The sequence below is a fragment of the Petromyzon marinus genome, chromosome 1 (assembly GCF_048934315.1).
Source record: "Petromyzon marinus isolate PM22_M1 ecotype Great Lakes invasive population chromosome 1, UKy_Petmar_22M1.pri1.0, whole genome shotgun sequence".
Taxonomy (NCBI): domain Eukaryota; kingdom Metazoa; phylum Chordata; class Hyperoartia; order Petromyzontiformes; family Petromyzontidae; genus Petromyzon; species Petromyzon marinus.
The window spans coordinates 20612586-20634046 of NC_133667.1; the positions used below are offsets into that span (position 1 = coordinate 20612586).

Genomic DNA, 21461 nt, shown 5'->3' on the forward strand with positions numbered 1-21461 from the left:
TTCAATTTTAAATGGCACCATCACACATCTTTAATAAGCAAAATTGTAAATACACAACATTCAAAACATAAGCAATTCATAACGGTGCTTCAAATATTTAAAGGGTTGCACTTGATATGTACAACAAAAAGCAACCATAACAGAACATGATTGAAAACACCATTGCCAAAATTCACCCAAACATATTGCACAAAATATACAGTTAAGATGGTGCGAAAAAAAGAAATGAACAATTACTATAACACAGGGAAAAAATTAAGAGTGTCAATATTTACTTACATATTTTGATCGGTCATATCTAGTGATTTCGAAAAGCATAGAAATTATACAGCTTCCTGTCATGGTCTCGGAGCACCGAGAATCAGACTAAATATCCATCCTGAAACATGTTGTTTCACAACATATAAGGGTAAAAGCAGCAATCTTAAGGGCAATTAGGAAAATATACCAAACAGTGAGCTGAATATCACTAAATTGAGTCGTTCAATGGTGTTATAAATGTATCATATTATTATAACTATACCTTCCGGCGAGGATCCGGTTCAGGAATATGAATACTTTATGACTTTACCATTAACATATATGAGATATCTGCCCACATATGACAAAAGCCTACCAGAATGAAAAACATTCGCTTAGTTAGTATAAGAGCGAAATAGTGCAGCAGATTAACATGCTTTTGGCCACAAATGCACTATTTGGAAGTTTGATGGAATCCATTCCATGTGGTAGAAACTCAGTTTTAATTTTTGAACAAACTAATTCACTTTGCAAGTTATATACATTTTAATAATAAATAAAAAATCACATTGGTCAAGAGCACTATCTATATAAAAAAGAAGCATTTTGGGCAATATCCCTTTCCTCTGCACTGGAAAAGGGCCAATGCCTGAAACTAATATAGAAAACAATTATGGACACTTATGGACATTGACTGAGATTTCAACCTAATATAAATATATATGTTATTAGGCAGTGTTATTGACAAATGTGGTAAGTTTGAAAATATTCATGTTTGCACACTACTGCCAATGTGGCCATATATTCGTGTTAAGTGTGATTAGAAAAGTATCCGTTAACATTAACAGTGTGCTCCCTGCTAAGGAGCATTCCGTGCTGTAGGCTCCTGTTTACCATTGTTCGAGCCTCCTTGCTTAAGGTGATGCAGAATGTCATGAATCAATCGCTTAAAAATATACATCTTGCAATGTAGCAGCCACGATTGCTGCTAGCGTATACCATACATTGCCTGCTTAGTGGGCAGTGTATACTCTGGGTATACCTGGGGCTTCCGAAATGCTGCTAGCTAATCTCATCATCTGTGGCCACTGAGTCTCTGTCGGAAAGTGGCTCCAAGCTGTTGCTAGCACTGTCCTCTTCCTCCTCCTCATCCGAGTGCTGGCATGGAGAGACCGCAGCTGCCGCCGTGTGAAATAACCTGACCAGCTCGCGAAACCGACGGGACACCTGTAGAAACAAACATTATAAACAAGTCAACTAAAGCCACGCATAATAAAACTGATACGCGGTTACAATAGACAAATCACAATCGATATACAGTATGTTCCCACCTTTTGCCAATGTGCTAAGCATCCACACGCACACGCGTTACTTAACAAATCTGTTTCAATACCTGTGTTTCAATAAAAGGAATATCAGTGGTAAAGTTACATGGATCATAATGTTAAACAAGGTGTGCCAATAAACAATTTACTTATGAATATAGGCTTCTCCTTTGTAAAAGTATCTAACCTTTAACAAAAATATACACTTACTTTAGGTCCATCTTTTATTTAATGTAGTGATTTCAAGGTAGACCTAGTTGTATAAACACAATAACGTGCTGAATTGTATTTTACTGTCACCAATTATATATACATATATATCCTTTTAATGCCAGTGTTATTGGTGAATGTTTTATTATGGTTTTAAATCTTAATTATACGTGGTCAAGCTCTTGATGATTAAACGAGATGGCTAGATGGCAGAATATCCCTGAGCAACAGAATGAAATGGAGCACCTGGTGTTTGTATTTGCTTATTCATGAACCTAGTTGCCACCATTAGAATGTGTAATTTCCACCACTGGCTACCATGATAGTATTTTAAATTTGTTGTCAAGATGGCAGAAGAGCGTCGACTGTGCTAGGGATTCAAGTGCGGTGTCAAGACTATGGCCAAATTATATTTTGTCAAGTACGTGTCCACTGTCAACATTTGGTAAAGAGACTTTGATACATCTGGTACAGTTTAATTACTTACAGTTATTGCAATAAATGCCATTCTTATTAGACTCATACGGAGGGATTGAATTGATCTGTAAACATTCACTGATAAAAGCCGTAATCCAGATGTGGTCTGACAAAACATGTTTTGGACAGAAGGATGTCAATGGTCTCTTGGTAACAAGAAGTTATACTTTCTATTTGTATGGATTTCCATGGCAATGGGTAAAATATATTACAGTACTATCTTGATTTAAAGCTTTCGTGACTGCAGGAATTCATATTCTTTGGGTCTTACGTGACTTTACCGAAAGACCCAAACAATATATTACAATACTGTGTTCAAGTATCCCAATAATAAGACTGCTACTTAATGCACCGATTTGTTGTCTCTAACCCCACACCGTAAATTAACGCATGCTTCATTTCTTAAGGTTCTACAAGTGAGTCAATCTCGTGACAGTGTACAGTGAGTCAGTGAGTTAAGAGGGGCCTTAGCAGATTGATATATCGATGCGTGAGATAACACACGTAAATGGTATGTTGCTTGAAATAACTTTAGCAAAACGAACAGGTGTAACTCATCGATTTAGAAAATACACATCGCATTTAATATTAATTTGTCAAATGTATAATGAAGTTCCATAAAATGTATAAGGCATACGACTGCTACAGAATGTTTGAAGAATCATTGCCCATATAAACGTACATTGCACAGTTTGTTAAAAACTGTATGCTTAAGTTTGTTAAGCTACACATGAACATCACATTACCTACAGCAAAAATACCCATGATTTATTATTTGGAAGGACTAAAAGCCTCCACTGCACACATACACACCCACGAACTGTGCACACAACGATAAGGTAAAGGGTTTATTTTAATAAACTCATCACTTTTGCCACTTCTGTTAAATTATGCCATACAAGCATTGTAATTGCTACAAACTTTTTAAACATTTCAAACATGGTATAACGAAATGTATGAATTATACAATTGCAATTATTTTTTCTCCACCCAAATAAAACTAAGCTTATGTCCTATATGCATAATACTACACCACAGCCAACTAGAAATAAATATACAGACAGGAGCAAACAACTATGGCATTACTAACATTGCCTTGAGAGCCAGCTGTCATTAACCCAAGGCTATACAGACCAAAACAGACACTACATAAAGTCAGACAAATTTCCAGTCCATTATGAAAAAACACCTATTGTAATAATTTAAACCCCTTTGTCAATCCTCTGCAGGATGAAGGGTCCCATATGCCATATTGGGATTGTTTGATTATACTTCACCACGCGAGTCAGTACAAATTGCTGAAAGGGAGCTATGACCGGTTCAGATATCACTTGCCACTGATGTTAGCCATGACCAGGAATTGAACTTCGACTGTCGAGTTGAGAGTGCAGTCCACTAACCAATATGCCACCATTCAAACTTGGAGTGAGCCATGCCACGTTATGCAAAAATATCATATAACTCTCACAGTAGGTACTAAAAATCATCAGAACTGTAATATGCCAAATTAAATGGAAAGCCACATTTAATATGGCTTGTTTGTGCAGTTATAATGGTGACTGGGCTGAGACCATCACCTTCATGCACTTGCAAAGCTGGTTTAATCCGATGCGAACTGGCGGTGTACACTACCTAATTATTTATTTACGTGTTTGAGTGTGATATTTATTGCATAAATGCACACTGTATAAGCGATAGGTTTAATAAAAAAACACAAATACTGTACCTCTTGTGAGCTCTTATTACCAAGCAGTTTGGCTACTTCAGTAAAAGTAGCTCCATTTGCTCCTTTCTCTTGGCAGGTGGTTAAAATAATCTTGTCTGCTTCCCTGAAATACAAGAAGGCAAAAATGAGCCTGCATCAAAATTCACATGCAAATCCACATACAATACACGCGTATTACAGTAACACTTGATCGACAGGTTGCTTAGTGGGGTAAAAAGTGCTGGCACTCCCGTCACTACTAAGACATCTAGCCAGCTTGGAAGAGTAGCTCATAATATCCTTGAGCGGCTCTCTAAAGCTTTCCACCAGTAGTGGTGTGTCAAGCAATTACAGTCATACACAGTATCTGGCCATGTGGCACAGCCGCAAAGAGAGCAGATCACTATCAGAAGGTTGAGAGTCCAAATCCTCGTTGGGGTTTTACTTAGGTCCATCATCCCTCCGGGGTAAATAAAACATGTACCACTTTGCAGGGAAGCCAACGGTAGTTACCCTATTGATAGACTCACCCCGAAAGATGAATGTAAAATGTCTACCAATGGCTCATGGCTATAAATGGGAGATAACCATTGCCTCTGCTCGTTAGAACAGTACATTTACACTTTAATAAACAGTAGCTCTCCTATGGAGGGAATGACCTCTGACATGAGAATATGAAATACGACTAGCATAGAGCCTCAAAATGTAATAACTGTCATACCAATGCATGTTTGGGCAGGAAAACATGTTGACCTACTTATAAGCACACGAAAAAACATGGATTAGTCTGAAAAGAGTTTGTAAATGTTTATTGTAAAATACTATTCATATGCTGTTGTTTATACGAACACCTTGGATTGAAGTACAGTTTCATTACCTTCATTATTTTGAGTGATTAAATGGAGTGTAAACATTTAAATAATTGGAGCCTCAGCTAGTCAGGACAACGATAGTGTGACGTTTTGTTTGGGAACATGTCACATTTTCAAGTTACATGTAATTTGAAAATGCTTTCAATCGTATATAAATGTTCTGCTGCTGATCATTGAGTCACAAATCTGGAGTGCCTTTGTAAAAATCCACAGGCTGAAGTCTGTCATGTGCAATGCACCTGCATCTGCCATGATTCTACTTCTGGCGAAAAAAAACACTTGTTCGTCACATTCTGTTTTTGTGATGGGAACAAGAAGATGATTCACGAATCAAAAACATCAGGTTCTAAATGAGTTGGAAATACTTATTATAGACGCATCAGGGAGCCTTATGAGGACACTTCATGCAAGTGTGCAATTGTGTTTTGAAATAAGCTTTCATCAATTGCATCAAACAGTGCATAAACACAATCATGCTTTTCACATGCCATTAATAATTTGTCAATAAACATGAACAGGGCATTCAAGGTCCAATTTGGGCCTGAAAATGTATCACCAATAAAGTTTGTGATTACCCGAAATCCATAACGTAAACCACAACTAACTATATATTCTTAGCTCTTTCGATAAAGTCACGTTGAAGGGAAACAATAAAATAACAAAATATATATAAAACAATAAAAATTCTCACGAAGTTTCGACCATAACACAAACGGTCGTCATCAGCGGGTATATAAACAACGACGACCGTTTGTGTTATGGTCGAAACGTCGTGAGAATTTTTATTGTTTTATATATATTTTATTATTTTATTGTTTCCCTTCAACGTGACTTTACCGAAAGAGCTAAGAATATGAATCACTGCAGTCGCGAAAACTTTAAATCAAAACACAACTAACTAATTACTTGTATAGGAAACATTAACTTGTACCTTGTAAGCAAGTTCTTCCCCACCCTTTAACAATGAAATATTCCATGCCACAGTTAAATCAGGTGACATAAAATGTTGTTCCCCACCAGGTGAGCGCAATTGGTAGAACCACTCATCTATAAATCTGCCAAAGAGATCCAGCAGATCCAAAACAACCATCTGCTCTATACCACATCAGTCCTACCTATGTTTTATGAAATAAATAATACAGCCTAAACAAGGCCATTTATCACAAATAGTGATAAATGTACCAAAAAGGTTTCACTTTGTCTGATCGAAAAGGTTTAGCATATAAGCATAACTCTTTTCTGTGTCTCCACACCCAAATAGAGAGATATTTTAGTCCATCAGACTTTGATTTTTAGACCAATATAATCCAGCAGTATTTGTTTAAGCATGCAAACTCTGGACTGGTTACAACCTTCTTGATCTCATCATTTGCTCGATAAAAAAAAAAATCTGCTGGGTTACCAGCAATTTGTTTAAGGTTTCAGACAATTTGTGCAGATTTCTAGCATTATAATTGAACATAAAGTGAATGCCACCTGTAAGAAGAACCTTTTACTAAGTCTTAAAAACATCAAGTCCTGATATGAAACTAGATATGCCAGGCTGTAACATAAGTGATTACGTTTCTCCAAATGGCAAGTCAACAATTTTAACGGGTATATAAAAAAAATCCCATCAGAGATGCCACATCTCTGCAGCAGCCTAAATTATGGTCATAGCAGCCTATCCAATGCTAGTAAAATATTTCATACTCTGAACATTTCCAGGTTTTGATTTTGGCTCACTGAGCTAATTTTGCAAGGCATAAAATATGTATCAAAATATGAAAACGAGGAACAAATATTGTAATGCAGAACATGTTCAAAATAACACGAAGCAACAGAAAATAAGACATAACTGCAAAAATCAGCAAAAGTTATTATTTTAAAACCTACATCTATTCAAGTAAAGATTTTATTCAAAAGATTGTTTCAAAATAGGTTTCAAATAAAATAACAGCATGTTGATGTACATTAGAAATTACTGGCAGCATATCATTATAAAAATATGTCTACAAAAAGGAAATACCCTGCTTTGAATATCACAGTCGAGTATATTGATATTGTTAACAACCTTCGTGGTATGCTGGTCATGTAAAAGAATAGGAGCAGAGCATTACTATAATGAGAATTCATAATGAAGCATTGAAATCTGTTTCATTTGCAAATTATACCTCCCACGTAAACCCAAGCCACAATGCTCATGCGATGCTTTACCAAGCAAAATTGGAGGGAGACGAATTGAGTTTGCTTTTTCCATTTTTTAGCATGCATTAGTAAAATTGGTCCATTCAGAAAAATATTTAGAGATTTATTTATTTCATTTCACGAATATTAACACCTTCAGTGGACACCATAACGAAAGCAGATATTGCAGAAACTAGCTCTAAATGGATCGACTAGTGTTTGATAGTGATTTCTTGTGTTTTCTGTTGACATTCACACGTAATAATCACAACATATTGCTCACCTGGTCCACAACACCACGAGCTCCCCCGTAGAGCTCACTGTGCTGTTTTTGGCACACACCACATGTAGACGCTCCAAAGGCTCAGCCTGATGCTTGCTGTTACCGCTTTGTACAGTGCCGCTGCCATGTTCCTTGGCCTTGACTGATCTGGCAAGTGACGGAACAATTTCTGTGGCACATTCTGTGGTTGTTTCTCTCCGAGAGCTGCTTTGCTTCGGTTGACTGCATGACTCAAGCTGGGTTTTACTTGTCTTTTCATCGGCAGAATTTGCGTCCAGTGAAACTCTCAGTGATTTTTCATCAGATGGAGTCCTCTCAGATTTATGCAGACATGTAGGGGTGGATTTATGGTCTCTCGTGGGACTATCAACAGTTGGTCCAGTCTGCACAATACTCTGACACTCTAAAATAGGACTGTCAAAATTAGCCTCATTAGTCTGTGCAAAGTCTGTGTTCTTGTGAGTCTGTAAAATTACAGAATATTTTCCATCATCGTCTATGTTGTTATGAAACCCCTCAGATTTTTTCAAGGGAGAGAGGCTTTCTGTAACTTGAGTAGGAGGGTCTTGTTCAGTCAGCCGAGATAGATGCTCAATTTCTTTACGTTTTCCAATTTTCACATTTCCGGAAATCTAAAACATACGAAAACGTACTTAATTTAAAACAGTTTTTCCAGAACATTGCATTTACTTCTAAGGTATGTTCAGCCGACTGGATTTAATTCACAAAACAATAATTGTACGTATTCTTAGTGATTCAACAAATGTGTACGTGATACCAACACATACTGGTTAACATTACATGGTCTTTAGTCCACTTTATTGAAGACAAGCAGGAATTACCCGGCGTTGCCCGGGGGAAAAATATTTTTCAAAACTTCTCGTAAAAACATAACATACACAAATACTAAGCTATTGTGAAAGCCCGGCGTGCCGTTTGTCTGCCCATTTGTCCATCAACAAAATTATAAGAGGCTTGCAGAAGTCCAAAAAGTTATAGAAAGTGGGGGGTAAATAGTTGATCTAAAGGTTTCCGAAAATTGTCGACACCCCCCGCTCAAAAAATATTTGTATCCCCGCGTAGGCATATATACCTACACACCCTACATACAATAGAGTAGTATCTAGCAACTCTACAGTTGTTACTACTGACTCTATAGTAGTATCTGGCTCTACAGAAGTATCTACTGACGATAGTAGTATCTATTGACTCTATTCTATAGTAGTATCTACTGACTCTGTTTTTTTTCGGTAAAGTCACGAAGAAATAATAATAATAAAATAAAATTACATAATAGCATACGACGTTTCGATTGCAACGCAAGCAATCATCATCAGGTATAGAAGAGCTAAATTTAAGAGAGAGAGGAAACACAGAGAGATGGAGAAGCACATCAAATTGAACAAGATTTAGTCAAATTTGACTCTGATGTTGTAGCTACTGACTTTACAGTAGTATCTACTGAGCCCAGTAGTAGCTACTGACTGTTTAGTAGTAGCTACTGACTGTAGTAGTAACTACTGACCGTTGTAGTAACTACTGACCCTACAGTAGTATCTACTGACCCTACAGTAGTATCTACCAACTCTATAGTAGTAACTACTAATGCTACAGTAGTATCTGATGACTCTATAGCAGTATCTACAGACTCTATAGCAGTATCTGCTGACTATAGCAGTATCTACTATCTCTACAGTCATATTCACTGACTCTGCAGCAGTATATACTGACTAAAGTGGTATCTACTGACTGTAGTATTATCTACTGACTATAGTGGCATTTACCGATTCGATAGTAGCATCTGGCAACTCTATAGTACTAACTACTGACTCTAGTAGCATCTGCCAACTCGATAGTAGTAGAACAAACCTGTCGTCCTGACAGGTTTGTTCCTTTCACCTGAAGAAGGCCACTTGTGTTGTGGCCAAAACGTCGTGAGAATTTTGTTTTATTTTATTCTCATTCTACGTGACTTTACCGAAAGAACCAAATAAGATGAATCCTTGCAGGCACGAAAGCTTTAAATCGAAATTTAGTATCTACTAACTATACAGTATTATCTACTGACTGTAGTAGTATCTACTAACTATACAGTAGTATCTGACTGTAGTATTATTTACTAACTATACAGTAGTATCTACAGACTGTAGTATTATCTACTGACTCTATAGTACTATCTGCCGACTCTATAGTAGTATCTACTGACTCAATAGTAGCATCTACTGACTGTATAGTAGTATCTACTGACTCAATAGTAGTATCTACTGACTGTAGCAGTATTTACTGACCGTAGTGGTATCTACTGACTGTAGTATCTGCCGACTCTATAGAAGTATCTGCCGACTCTATAGTAGTATCAACCAACTCTATAGTAGTAAATACTGGCTTTACAGTAGTATCTAAAGATTATAGTATCCACTGAATCTATAGTAGTATCTGCTGACTCTATAGCAGTATCTACTGACTCTATAGTGGAATTCACTAAGTCTGCAGAAGTATATAGTGACTGTAGTGGAAACTACTGACTCTAGTATTATCTACCGACTCTATAGTAGTATCTATCGACTCTATAGTAGTATCTACCGACTCTATAGTAGTATCTACCGACTCTACGGTAGTGTCTACCGACTCTATAGTAGTAATTACTGACGATAGCAGTATCTACTGACTATAGTAGTAACTACTAACTCTATAGCAGTATCTACTGACTCTAAAGTCGTATCTACCGACTATACAGCAGTATATACTGACTGTAGTAGTATCTACTGACTATATAGTCGTATCTACCCACTCTACAGCAGTATATACTTACTGTAGTAGCATCTACTGACTATATAGTAGTATCAACTGGCTATAGTAGTAACTATTAACTTTATAGTAGTATCTGCTGACTATAGCAGTATCTGCTGACTCTATAGCATATCTGAAGACTATAGCAGTATCTGCAGACTCTATAGCAGTATCTGCTGATTATAGCAATATCTACCGATTATAGTAGTAACTACTGACTCTATAGTAGTATCTACTGACTATAGTCGTAACTACAGACTCTACAGTAGTATCTACTGATTCATAATAAAGGTTTTTGGGTTAGATCGCGTGGTATCTGGGTACTTTGTCTTAAACGTAAATTCCAAATTTTGTGAGTTAAATCCGTCGCAAGTTGCATACACAGACAGATGGACACACAGACAGACAAAAAAATACTTATATCGCAAGATGATGCAAAGTTTGATAGTTGTTCAATAAAGTCAAGTTCAATAGTTGTTCAATAAAGTCACTCCCATGAAATAAGTTAGAAAATAAACAGTAATATATTTAGCATGAAAAAAATATCAGATTAGATAGTCATTTTATATCCTCAAGAATAGTCATATATTCATATTAAATTATGATGAGTTTGTCACCAACGTACCCTTGAATGTTTTGTTGTTGGAAAAAGCTATAACCAAACAATAAAAACGAGCAAACACGAGATCAAACATTGAATAAATGTAAAGAGGTCACGCATGATGAATTCCATAAATGTACCTTGTTTACACAAATCAGACACCTTTTCTTGCATTTCTTAGGTTTCAGCTCGGTGTTAGTTACTTCATGACACGTACAGGTGCAGGGCTTTGCCCCTGCAGTGGAAATGTCATCCTGTTTAAAAATTAAATAAAAAATATTCATTCATAAAGAGTATATCACATTGCATGGATAGTCCGTCCTGCTATATCGAGTGTTTTCATAACACGAATTTGATATATTAGGAAACACATTTTTTTATGACTCGGATGCAAATTGGATATTACGCGACTGAGTGAACAGAACTACGTCGCACGAGTAGGAATAATCCATTATGCGGCTGCATCGGCATAGCATCACACACGGCGGGATGCTGCTTTATGCTTATAAATGCTACTCACGTGCCTCAGTCTTTGTTCAGCCTGCATACGCATCTCACGTGTTATCGCGGAATGTACTTTACCAAATATTATTTGAAAAACGTCATGTTGTTGTTTTCAAAACCTACTACCTCCTAACCCATTAATTTCCCATTGAATCGTCAGTTATGATAATGCGATTTTTTCATAATGCGGCAATTCTTCAGGAACGAAACTACCGTCTGATCTGAGAACAGACTGTACACGGAAAGGACAAGGTGCCCAAATTAGACAACACACCTTTCCACTGCTCGATGGACCGTCCTTGTTCTTCTCTTTATTGTATTTCTTCAACTTTGGCAAAACAACTTCTTCAAATCCATCAAACTGAAAAATGTCAGGTCAATTTTATAATTAGCTTTTTTTTTAAAATATCAGAATTCTTAACAAGTCACGTGAAAAGCTTCGAATGAATTACGTTTTAAAACAAACTAACCTTCTAGTACCATGGTAAATTTAAAACTGATACACAATACATGGTATATTTTGAGTTCAATCATATCATGTGCTTGCTGTGTTAAATTTACAAGTGTTTAAAATTCAATGTTATATTGTCCAACTCCAGCAACACATTACAATAATTCCAAAGGATATGTGAAAACTTTGGGCATTTTAATTTTAGGTAATTTATTGAAAAAGCAAATCAATGACATACAATTACCAAAAGCAACTCATTCAAAGAGCAGCTCAAATTGATTTCCATTGCTGCCAATTACATTAGAAGATGCACCTTTTCCTTATTTTGCCCCTAGTAACAACACTAAGCACCACTCATGCCTGGATGTGTGGGATTGGAAATGTGCAGGACTTCAAATAATTATCATTTGGGAATAATGGACATATGACTCATTCGTGGAATTGTATACATGTGTGGGCAGGCTGCAGGCCATTCAATGTCAAATCACTTATGTCCTACCACCTGAGCATCACATACTGTCAAAAAAAAGAAAAGTGACGTGCACTTTAGACAGTTCAACTTGACATTCTTCACTTTAATTTCTGCAAATTTCCACGAGGGTTGGGAGGGGAAGTCAACTTTCCAGGGCTATGAGCTTCCTTCCGTGTGCATTATTAGAGGGAATAAGTCCAACATCATTGTAAAAACAAAGGATTCACCCTTTTTATAGTCTGCAGCCTGAAACATACACTATATGCTGATATCCGCAGGACTTCTGTGCAAATGTGTAACTGTGCTGCAGAGAATCATGCGTGACATTGCACATGATTTAAAATCAGATTACATTTATCAAATGTGGAATTAAACAATGCTATCTGCAGGGCAGAATTTAAGTGAGAAAACACAAACTATACATCAGGCAAAGAAACACCTTTAATGTATTTCTAAAGCGCATGGGGCTAAGACAGATACAGCACACGTTATTATCTGAAAGATAATTGAGACCAGAGGATGGTTTTATCATTCACTTAATCTCAGTGGGATTATGCAGAAAAGGTAAGGTGAATGAGCCCCCCCCTTTCCTAGTATGACACAAACTGAACATAATCAGTGACAATACTGTGCCCTATTCGGCAGCATGCATCATGTTCCTATGCAGGAGGGACACATAATTGCTTGTAAGAGGAATGATTTATTTAATAAATTATTACTGCTCGTTTATATTCTAAAAAGAGCAGCCTGAGAATATTGGAAGTTTCAGGGAGTGCAATTTAAATGAATTCGGCAGGAATGTAACAGCTTATTGATTAAAATAGATTTTTTTCTCTCAACATAAGAGCTGGGTGACTCATACACGGAATCACTATTCCATTCATGCAATTCCACCCGAGAAGAATTTTACAGGAATCACAATTCTTCGATGGGAAATTCATCGTGAAAATCTCTATTCACTCGAAATAGATTCTAACAGAGAGGCTGTGCAATATAATGGAATTATATTGCTATGCTATTGCAATCTAGCTAGTTAGTTTACTTAAACATCACTGTTCATAGCTGGCCAGAATAGAAAGCCTGGATTATTCCATGTGGCTATTAAAATGCATTGTCCATGTAGCCCAGACGGCCTCATCTTGGCCAGCTTGGAGATGGTCCTTACCCAAGCCCATGTTTGACCAGGATGCACAGAGCAGTTAAGTGCATAGGCAAAGATATATATACACACAAATATATAACTGCTCCATGTAAATGCTACGCTATAAACTTAGGGGTTCATAACGTGCCAGCCGGTATCTACCAGAATGAATATTCAAATGTATTACCTAGGTATCGCCATACGTTTTTTATATGACAATTCCAATAGGCTGGCTAGGCCCCAGGCTCTACATAGCCTGACCTCCATGATTCCATGACCCCTGCCACAATTCCACAGCGTTGTCAATCCCACCAAGAAAAGTATACATGATTTAAATTACAATTCCAGACGAGGCTGTACTCAAGATACATTTATCAAATTGTTTACGATGTATGCAACCTATATGCTATGTACCTTTAAAATACTAGAATGCACACAATATAACATTACAAAACAAGTCAGACAATACCGCTGATATGGTACAAAAATTAGGGAAATCATTCATCCTTGAATCTACCTTTCACCCAATATTATAACAATTCATTCAATTCCTGGGGAGTGGAGGTGGGATGGATCGTTATTAATACACATCTAGATTTATGCACCAAAATCAAACAATGCATGTGAAGACAAGATTCAATTCATTTGTCATGTTTTTTTCAAAAATTGGTAATAACATATGTTGTTAAAATTATGACATTCTGCCACAAGTCATCTATAAGGTCAAGTAATGTATTGACAATACCTTATACTCTTTTTCATCTGTCCAATTTACTTCCTCAAAGTCATCCATTCTGCTTGTTGGTGGCTTCAAGTGATCAAAAAACATGGAGAACACATCCTGAAGATAATTATGGTTTTTCATAAGGTGCCACATCTGTGTTTTCAGCTGAAATGAAATGAAATCAAATACATGTGAGAACAATGTTTAAAGCCTCACAAGTGAGGCTCACAAGTGAGGCTTTAAACATTGTGACGAAATATAAGCAAGTTATAATAAATATATAAACCCTCAGGTCTGTCATTCTGTCATTCTGTGACTGTCATTGTGATTAACGCGGCACGGGGATTGGTTGAAGTGCGTCACGTGACCGCGAGCAAGCAGCCAACCAGAGGTGCGCCCCTCACAAACATGTACGCCCCCCAGGTGATGTTGCGCTGTAATAAGACGCTGTGGGCAGCTGATCTGCCACCACGCTCACGGGCCGACAGGGGTGGGGGCTGAGGGGGACCCCCCCCCTCCATAAGATCCCTTAAGATAAGAGCCTTCCACCCTCCCCCCGCCCCTCCGTGACCAGAGGTTGACACCCCAGAGCCCCCAGGGGTGGGGACTGAGAGGGAGGGGGACCCCCCCCACCACTTCCTAAAACCCCTTAAGATAAGAGTTTCCAAATAATCCTAACAGTGATTAATAAGTCATAGCTCTTAGAAGTGAATGTAAATATTACAACTAAAGTTGTGATATTTCCATTCACCTCGGCAATGTCATTTAGGGCAGGTGGATTAAGCTGAAAAGGGTGCCGAAATAAATAATCACACAGTGCAGACTGCCAAAAAACTATGACCTGAACACTGTTTGACAAAATAGCTCTAGGCTACTCTTGTGTACAAAATTCTAGATGCACTCATTAAGACTGAGAAGTGTCTTTGTAATAAAAATTATACCTTCAGCTTTTTACTTCGAGTGCATCCTCAATCTTCCACCTCTGCTTCACGGTGATGGCAAGTGACTTGGATTAAACTGTACGTCATGATTTTTAAGTGGTATTAAATTGTAAAAAAAATGTTGTAAATATTTAGTTTTTGTATATTAAGTGATTAATTAAATGCATGAGGTGTTAATAATGTAATTGTTAAAAACGAGAAACTATTTTTTTTATTTTACCAGGTAAGGCCCACTGATCTATATAGCTCTTTTTCAGCAGTGACCTGGCCACAAATGATAGCTCAACGAAGAGTATTATCACGTGGAAATTTATAGCAGCCAAATAATTTAAAAACATGTTTCTAAATGTGGAGGGAAAAATCGGAGGGCCCAGAGAAAAATCCACGTGATGACGGGGAGAACATGAAAACTCAAAATATACAGCAGCAGCAGGCGTCAGGGTCGGGATCGAACCCACGACCTCCTGTATACCAGGCGAGGTAGTTAACATCTTGCCACCGTGGTGCCATTGTAGTTACACTTTAACAATGTGTTACAGAAGGCCCTTGAATATCGCGGGGGTTACATTCTTGAAAAGTGCCACGAAAGCCAAAACCGCGATATTCAATATTTAAGCCTTACCTAAATACTGTAATGGGGTTTAGGTACACGGCAAACAATAATAGACACACCACAACTGAAATAAGTACCGTACTTTATACCACGTAAACTAAAAACAAAGTGATTGAAATAAACACGTAAGAACCCTGTACAATAAAACATTTCTAGACAAAAACTAGTATTATAAATACTGTACTTACCGATGATGATGATGATGATCCAAGCGGGTGTGTGCTTGTTTGTCCGCGAGTGGAGAGCGGTAGTGCAACGGTTAGCGCGCTGCGTTACAAACCCGAAAACCAGAATTCGAAACTCGCTCACGCCTAACACCAGTGACGATTATCGGAATCGGTCCTGGGCCTCCCCTAGGTCGACTCAGCCTCAAATGAGTACCTGGTGCGATGTGTAAACATCGTCACTGGGGAGACAAAGGCGGTCGGGCGTGGTGCTCGCCACACACCCACTCATGAAGGTCGGAATGACACACAGATACTCGCTAATAGCACGTGCCCCAACAGTCTGTTAATGTTAAACGGGGATCTTTGTCTTTGTCCGTGAAATGCTTGCACAGCAAAGACAGAAGTGCGACTGATTGCTTTGTGTCCCTCACCCGCCCCATACCACGGTATCAGTCACACAACACCATGATAAAGTACTTGTGCGATACAGTAAATCCGTGTAAAATATACCTGCGAAAGCCAGAAGCTAATACCCGCGAGAGCTAAATTGGTATACAAAGAGGTTGCCCGCGACAGGTCAAATCTGTGAACGATAAACCCGCAATATTAAAGGTTCTTCAGTATTTTTACATTTTCAGTATGCCGGACATCCCCCATAACTAGAAAGGCTCTCCCAAACGAGCTCAGCTTCAAGATGTTTCACTATTTCTTTTAAAATAAAAAAAAAATATTATGTTGCATGCCTTGTGTACCTTCATTTTAACACAAATGTATTATATTGAAATAAGCAGAAGGTGTGGTGTTTAGGAATTAGGATTCGTATTTAGTTGCTGGTCACAACACTGCAGAGAAGAGTTCAGCAGGTGGGAGGGAAATCAGTTGTGGCAGCTCGATGACCAACATTTTCATCCCTGTGCAGTTAGAAAGGTATGGGCCGGGTTTTTTTTTTCCTAAAAAAAGTTTAATTTATGTAAGTAATATTTGCATCAGGTTAACATGCGTGTTTTTTTAAGTGGAATTAGACCATTTTGAATGTCAAGTTAACCAGGTGAGAATCCAAAAGACCAGGACAGTAGTTCCTCGGTTAAAATTTCACCTCCCATAGCACGCCATGGTTTCGACTAAAGTGAACATTTAGATTAACGGTATGTTTACGTTATGCACGCAGGTGCCAATTTCGGCCAATCCAAGTGCTCGTAAGTGGGCTGAGCATGCCCAAAGTCAATCAGAGATGCCCATTTATGAGCGTTTATACATCGACTGGCTTTGTTTACATTGTTTTCTATTTTGGCAGTGGAAACAGCTCTCTTGCAGATTCAGTGATTTTTTTAAATATTTGATTAACAGTTATTTCGGTTAACAGGTATTTCGTGGAACGGATTGAAAACGTTAACCGAGGCACTGCTGTATCGCCTCATTTGTGATATTGACCTAGGTCACTAACATGATACAAGCAATACAAATAGAATAAAGCAGAGCGATGAAGTACAGCGCTGAAGCAAATAGAAACCAGGTTAAAAACTGCGTCCAATGAGAAAACGAAAATAGTGCACAAAAATAAATCAATGTTAAATACTAAATACCATAAAGCACATTGTCAATTCGGGCAGATTACACTGGTCTACAGCCAAAATGCTTCCGAAATAAACGTAGTCCAACTTGACTAATTCTGGATCACTGAGAATAAAAATTATGCTTAAAATGTATTTAAAGCGATCGTGACTGCAGGAATCCATACTCTTTGGTTCTTTCGGAAAAGCTTTCCCACCTGATGACGGACGCTTGTGTTGTGCCCGAAACGTCGAGATTTATTTTATTTTATACCTACGTGACTTTACCAAAAGAACCAAAGATTATTCTTAAAATTGTTTATTGGCTCTAGTTTTCAAGATATGCTACTGGGTCAGAATATACGACCCTTGACTTGGGAATGGCATAGGATAAGTGAGTTATAACGGGAAGGGGACCTAAATTGAAACCAGAACTAAAATACATCTTTGACTGGATCTATGAATAAATCTATGACTGGGTTTGGACAGTACTTGATTTTTGAGCAAAATAATGAATTATGCAATCTGAACCTGGTATTGCATCATACATAATATGAATTGCATCATGTTATTCCTATAAGTCATGGATGATGCAATCATAACTAGGCTTACATCCCTCTACTGAACAAATTGCCCTATATCAGCTCTCGAACTCAAAGTGTCGTGCTCTCTTATTTGTCAGTGTTTGATTTTCCAAAGGGACACATTTCTGTTTAGCCAAAGTTAGCAGAGATGCCTCGTACTTGTGTTAACAAAGCAGATAACTTCTGCTAAGATTGTGAAGTGACTTTTGTGCCACAATATCGAGTATAACCACTATGATTAAGAAAGCCTATCACCTTTATTTTGGCTGCAAAATTGGAGAACAGCACAAGATGTGGGCCCCATACATATGCTGCAACACTTATGCAAATAAATCTTCGCCAGTGGTTGAACAGGAAAAGGAAATCTATGCCTTTTGCAGTGCCAATGATTTGGAGAGAGCCAACAGATAATATCAGCAATTGTAACTTATGCATGGCACCTCCAGTTGGGAAAGGTGTGTCAAAGAAGAAAAAGTGGACTGCATTATCCAAACATTCCATCAGCTATACGCCCAGTACCCCACGGAGTACTGCCGATTCCTGATGCACCAGAATCATTCTCACTTGAGTCAGATGAGGAAGAGGATGAAACTTCTGGTCCTGAACCGTCAAGGTCACATGACCCAGATTGTCTCCAATCTTCCTCTGAACCACACCTCATAGCACAAGGTGAACTGAAAGACCTTGTCAGGGATTTGGAACTACCCAAGAGTAAGGCAGAGCTGTTGGGCTCCAGACTGCAGCAGTAGAATCTCCTGGCATGTGATGTTAGGGTTTCCATGTTCCGTGGCCATTAAAAGGATCTGGTCCCATTCTTCTTCATGGAAGGTGATTTTGTAGCCTCCAACAACATCGATGGTGTGATGGAAGCCCTCAACATCGTTCATGATCCAGATGAGTGGAGACTGTTCATTGATTCATCGAAGAGGAGTCTTAAAGCTGTTTTGCTGCATAATGGCAAGGTTTTGCTATCAATTCCAGTTGGTCATGCAGTACATATGAAGGAAACCTATGACAACATGAAACTTTTGAGGAGCATACACTATGACCAACATCAGTGGCAGCTCTGTGGCGATTTGAAGGTGGTTGCTGTCTTGCTTGGTCTGCAGACTGGATACACGAAGTACTGCTGCTGTTTGCTCTGCTCATCAATGCTTGTAGATTATTGCTGGACAGTGACAAGAGATGCTCCATTTAATGAATACGAGACAAGCCAAGAAGTGCCCAGTCGACACTGAATACAAACTAAACTATGTACTTTCTTTACATAATAGGTTTTGCATTTTGTTTCATAATACATTTTATTTATATAGCCCCTTCGCTGATTTTTAAAGTGTTACATGAAAAGGATAGGTGACATGTTATCATATAAAGCAACCATAAACACATGAAAAGACCTAGGTTTACAATTTATGAGTAAAACTCTATCTACACAATATACATAGACGTAAAATGCAAAAACGTTAATATCTTGGGAACAGTAGCCAATCAGTTGTTTTAATTGTCATATTTGAATTCAGCACATCAAAATCTACAATAAACAGCACATTTCATCTCTGAAGCAGACGACATCTAAAAAATTGTAGACCAGTGTTACCTTTAGACTGATCATAGAAGCATTAGGTTATGGAAACACGAAACAGGGTTTTCAGGTGACTATTGTACTCATATGTAAACAACCAAAGAAATATGTCAAATGCAATTCAAGTTAACACAAATAATGGGCAGCTCAGCTTCACATTGTGATAGATGGGAGAGTAACTCAGGATAATTGGTGAGTGTTATCTTATTAAACTGTGTATTTCTTTATTAGAATTTATATTTCTTTCATATGCATTTCTTTTATGCTATAGTTCAACTTGTAACTGTGTTTTTGTCTGGTAAAAAAGTACTATGGAACATAACCTCCGACTTTACTTTATTTCTCGTGGGGAAAATAGGTTCACGAAACGTCGTTCGCTTAAAGTCGCAGTTTTCAGGAACGCAAATGCGACGACTCCCTTTACATAAAAATGGGTTCCGAATTGTGATTTTAAATATAGTCCAACCATCAAGTTGGTGCTGCATTCAAAACAATCATTATTTAACATAAAAGAAGAAATGTATTAGTCTACCTGCAGAAAGACTGACTTGAAAATATTATTAGTCATAACATCTGAATAAAATAGGATAATACTTCACTGCACCAAATTGTAGGTGGTGCATTCAGAATTTTTAATTACATTAAAATATTAGAGCACGTTTACAATAGCACTTATAAAGACCATGACACATGCTATTTACATATGTATTCGTGAATAAGTGTTTTAGAAATGGAGTGGCGTAATAGTTCATGTTAAATCTAAAAACTCAAGAGTATACTTATTTAATAAAGGAGCGGAAGGCTTCATGTTGAAAAAACGGTTCACGGTAAAACGTGCCTTATTAATTCTGTACTCAAGGACAAGTTACTTCACCATCATGAGCTGTAGATTGCACTTTCAACATTGCTTCCCATAATAGCAGCTTCAAATACCCCTTTAAGCCACTTATGTTAATGGTCACGACGATGAAAGTGGTATGATACATGGCGGGCGTCTTATATGTCCATGAATGAATCACTGCACAGCACTTATATTTACCTGCTAGCTTTGTATGCAGAGATGAATGTGTGGAGATCCAATATTTAAATCTGTTTTCCCCTGAATCTCTTTTGAGACCATCACTGGACTGTCTTCATCCTTAAGGTCTTCTTCAACAAATCTACCTATTAGCTATAGGACCACTCCCTCCCATAAGATTAGACGTGCCTGCTTATTCCATGTGCTAAAACTTTGTTTAAAAATATTTCCGCGTTGCTGCTCGACGTTTCTGGAATACTCTTGCCGCTCAACTACAGCTGTGTTCCCTCCTTTCACTTCCCCTATTTATTTCCCTACACGGCTAAAACACAGAGCTAACTTGGACATTTATTTAATATCGTGTGTTTCTTTTACAACCATCATATTTAATTGTTAGTAGTGCAAACCTCCTTAAGGACCCTGTACTCGTTCTCTGCAATCGTGAGTTTGTGTTTTTGTTGCTCCCTATGATCATGTACCACGGATCTCCCTTGTAAAACAGCCGAGCAACTGGCTAAATGAAATCATGCATGTAATAAACGTAACAAACTGAACTAATAATACTGACAAATGTGTTTTTTTTACTTTGTTTGTAGTGACCACAAGTGCCATGAGGTAGAACACTCCACTGAAAATTACATATAATCATATTATCCGCAAGAATACCTACTATAATCACCCAGGAATGTCCTTAATGCTCGTGACATCACTCCACATCGACCAGACCCCCTCATTAATAATCATGAACAGGTTACGTCCTTGATTTAAAGCTTTTGTGACTGCAGGAATTCATATTCTATGGGTCGTTCGGTAAAGTCATGTAGATAGGTAAAAAAAATAACAAAAAAAATTACAAAAAAACTACGACGTTTCGATCACAACACAAGCGATTGTCATCAGGAGGAAAAAAAATAGGGGGAAAGCTGCTGAGGCAGACTGTTTTAAAGGTCGAAAGTGGGTGTAGCCCAAGGGCCATAAACGGAGTAGGCGGGGCTAGTGATGTTAATGTGAGAAATTAGCATGTTAATGTGAAATCAGAGGGCGA

The 21461-nt window shown here is 37.8% G+C and overlaps 1 protein-coding gene across 4 annotated transcripts in view; it reads right to left on the reverse strand.

Annotated features, from left to right (window-relative positions):
- The window catches only part of LOC116951546 (GON-4-like protein), a 63928-nt gene continuing 42467 nt past the window's right edge, over positions 1-21461 (reverse strand). For all 4 annotated transcript variants that reach the window (XM_032970285.2, XM_032970372.2, XM_076065388.1 and 1 more), the window contains exons 21-26: positions 13983-14126; positions 11448-11534; positions 10810-10923; positions 7279-7910; positions 3979-4081; positions 1-1467 (exon numbers count right to left, since the gene is read on the reverse strand). In XM_032970285.2, the coding sequence (XP_032826176.2) occupies positions 1303-1467; positions 3979-4081; positions 7279-7910; positions 10810-10923; positions 11448-11534; positions 13983-14126 (1245 nt within the window). In that variant the 3' untranslated portion in view covers positions 1-1302. The remainder of the gene's footprint in view (positions 1468-3978; positions 4082-7278; positions 7911-10809; positions 10924-11447; positions 11535-13982; positions 14127-21461) is intronic.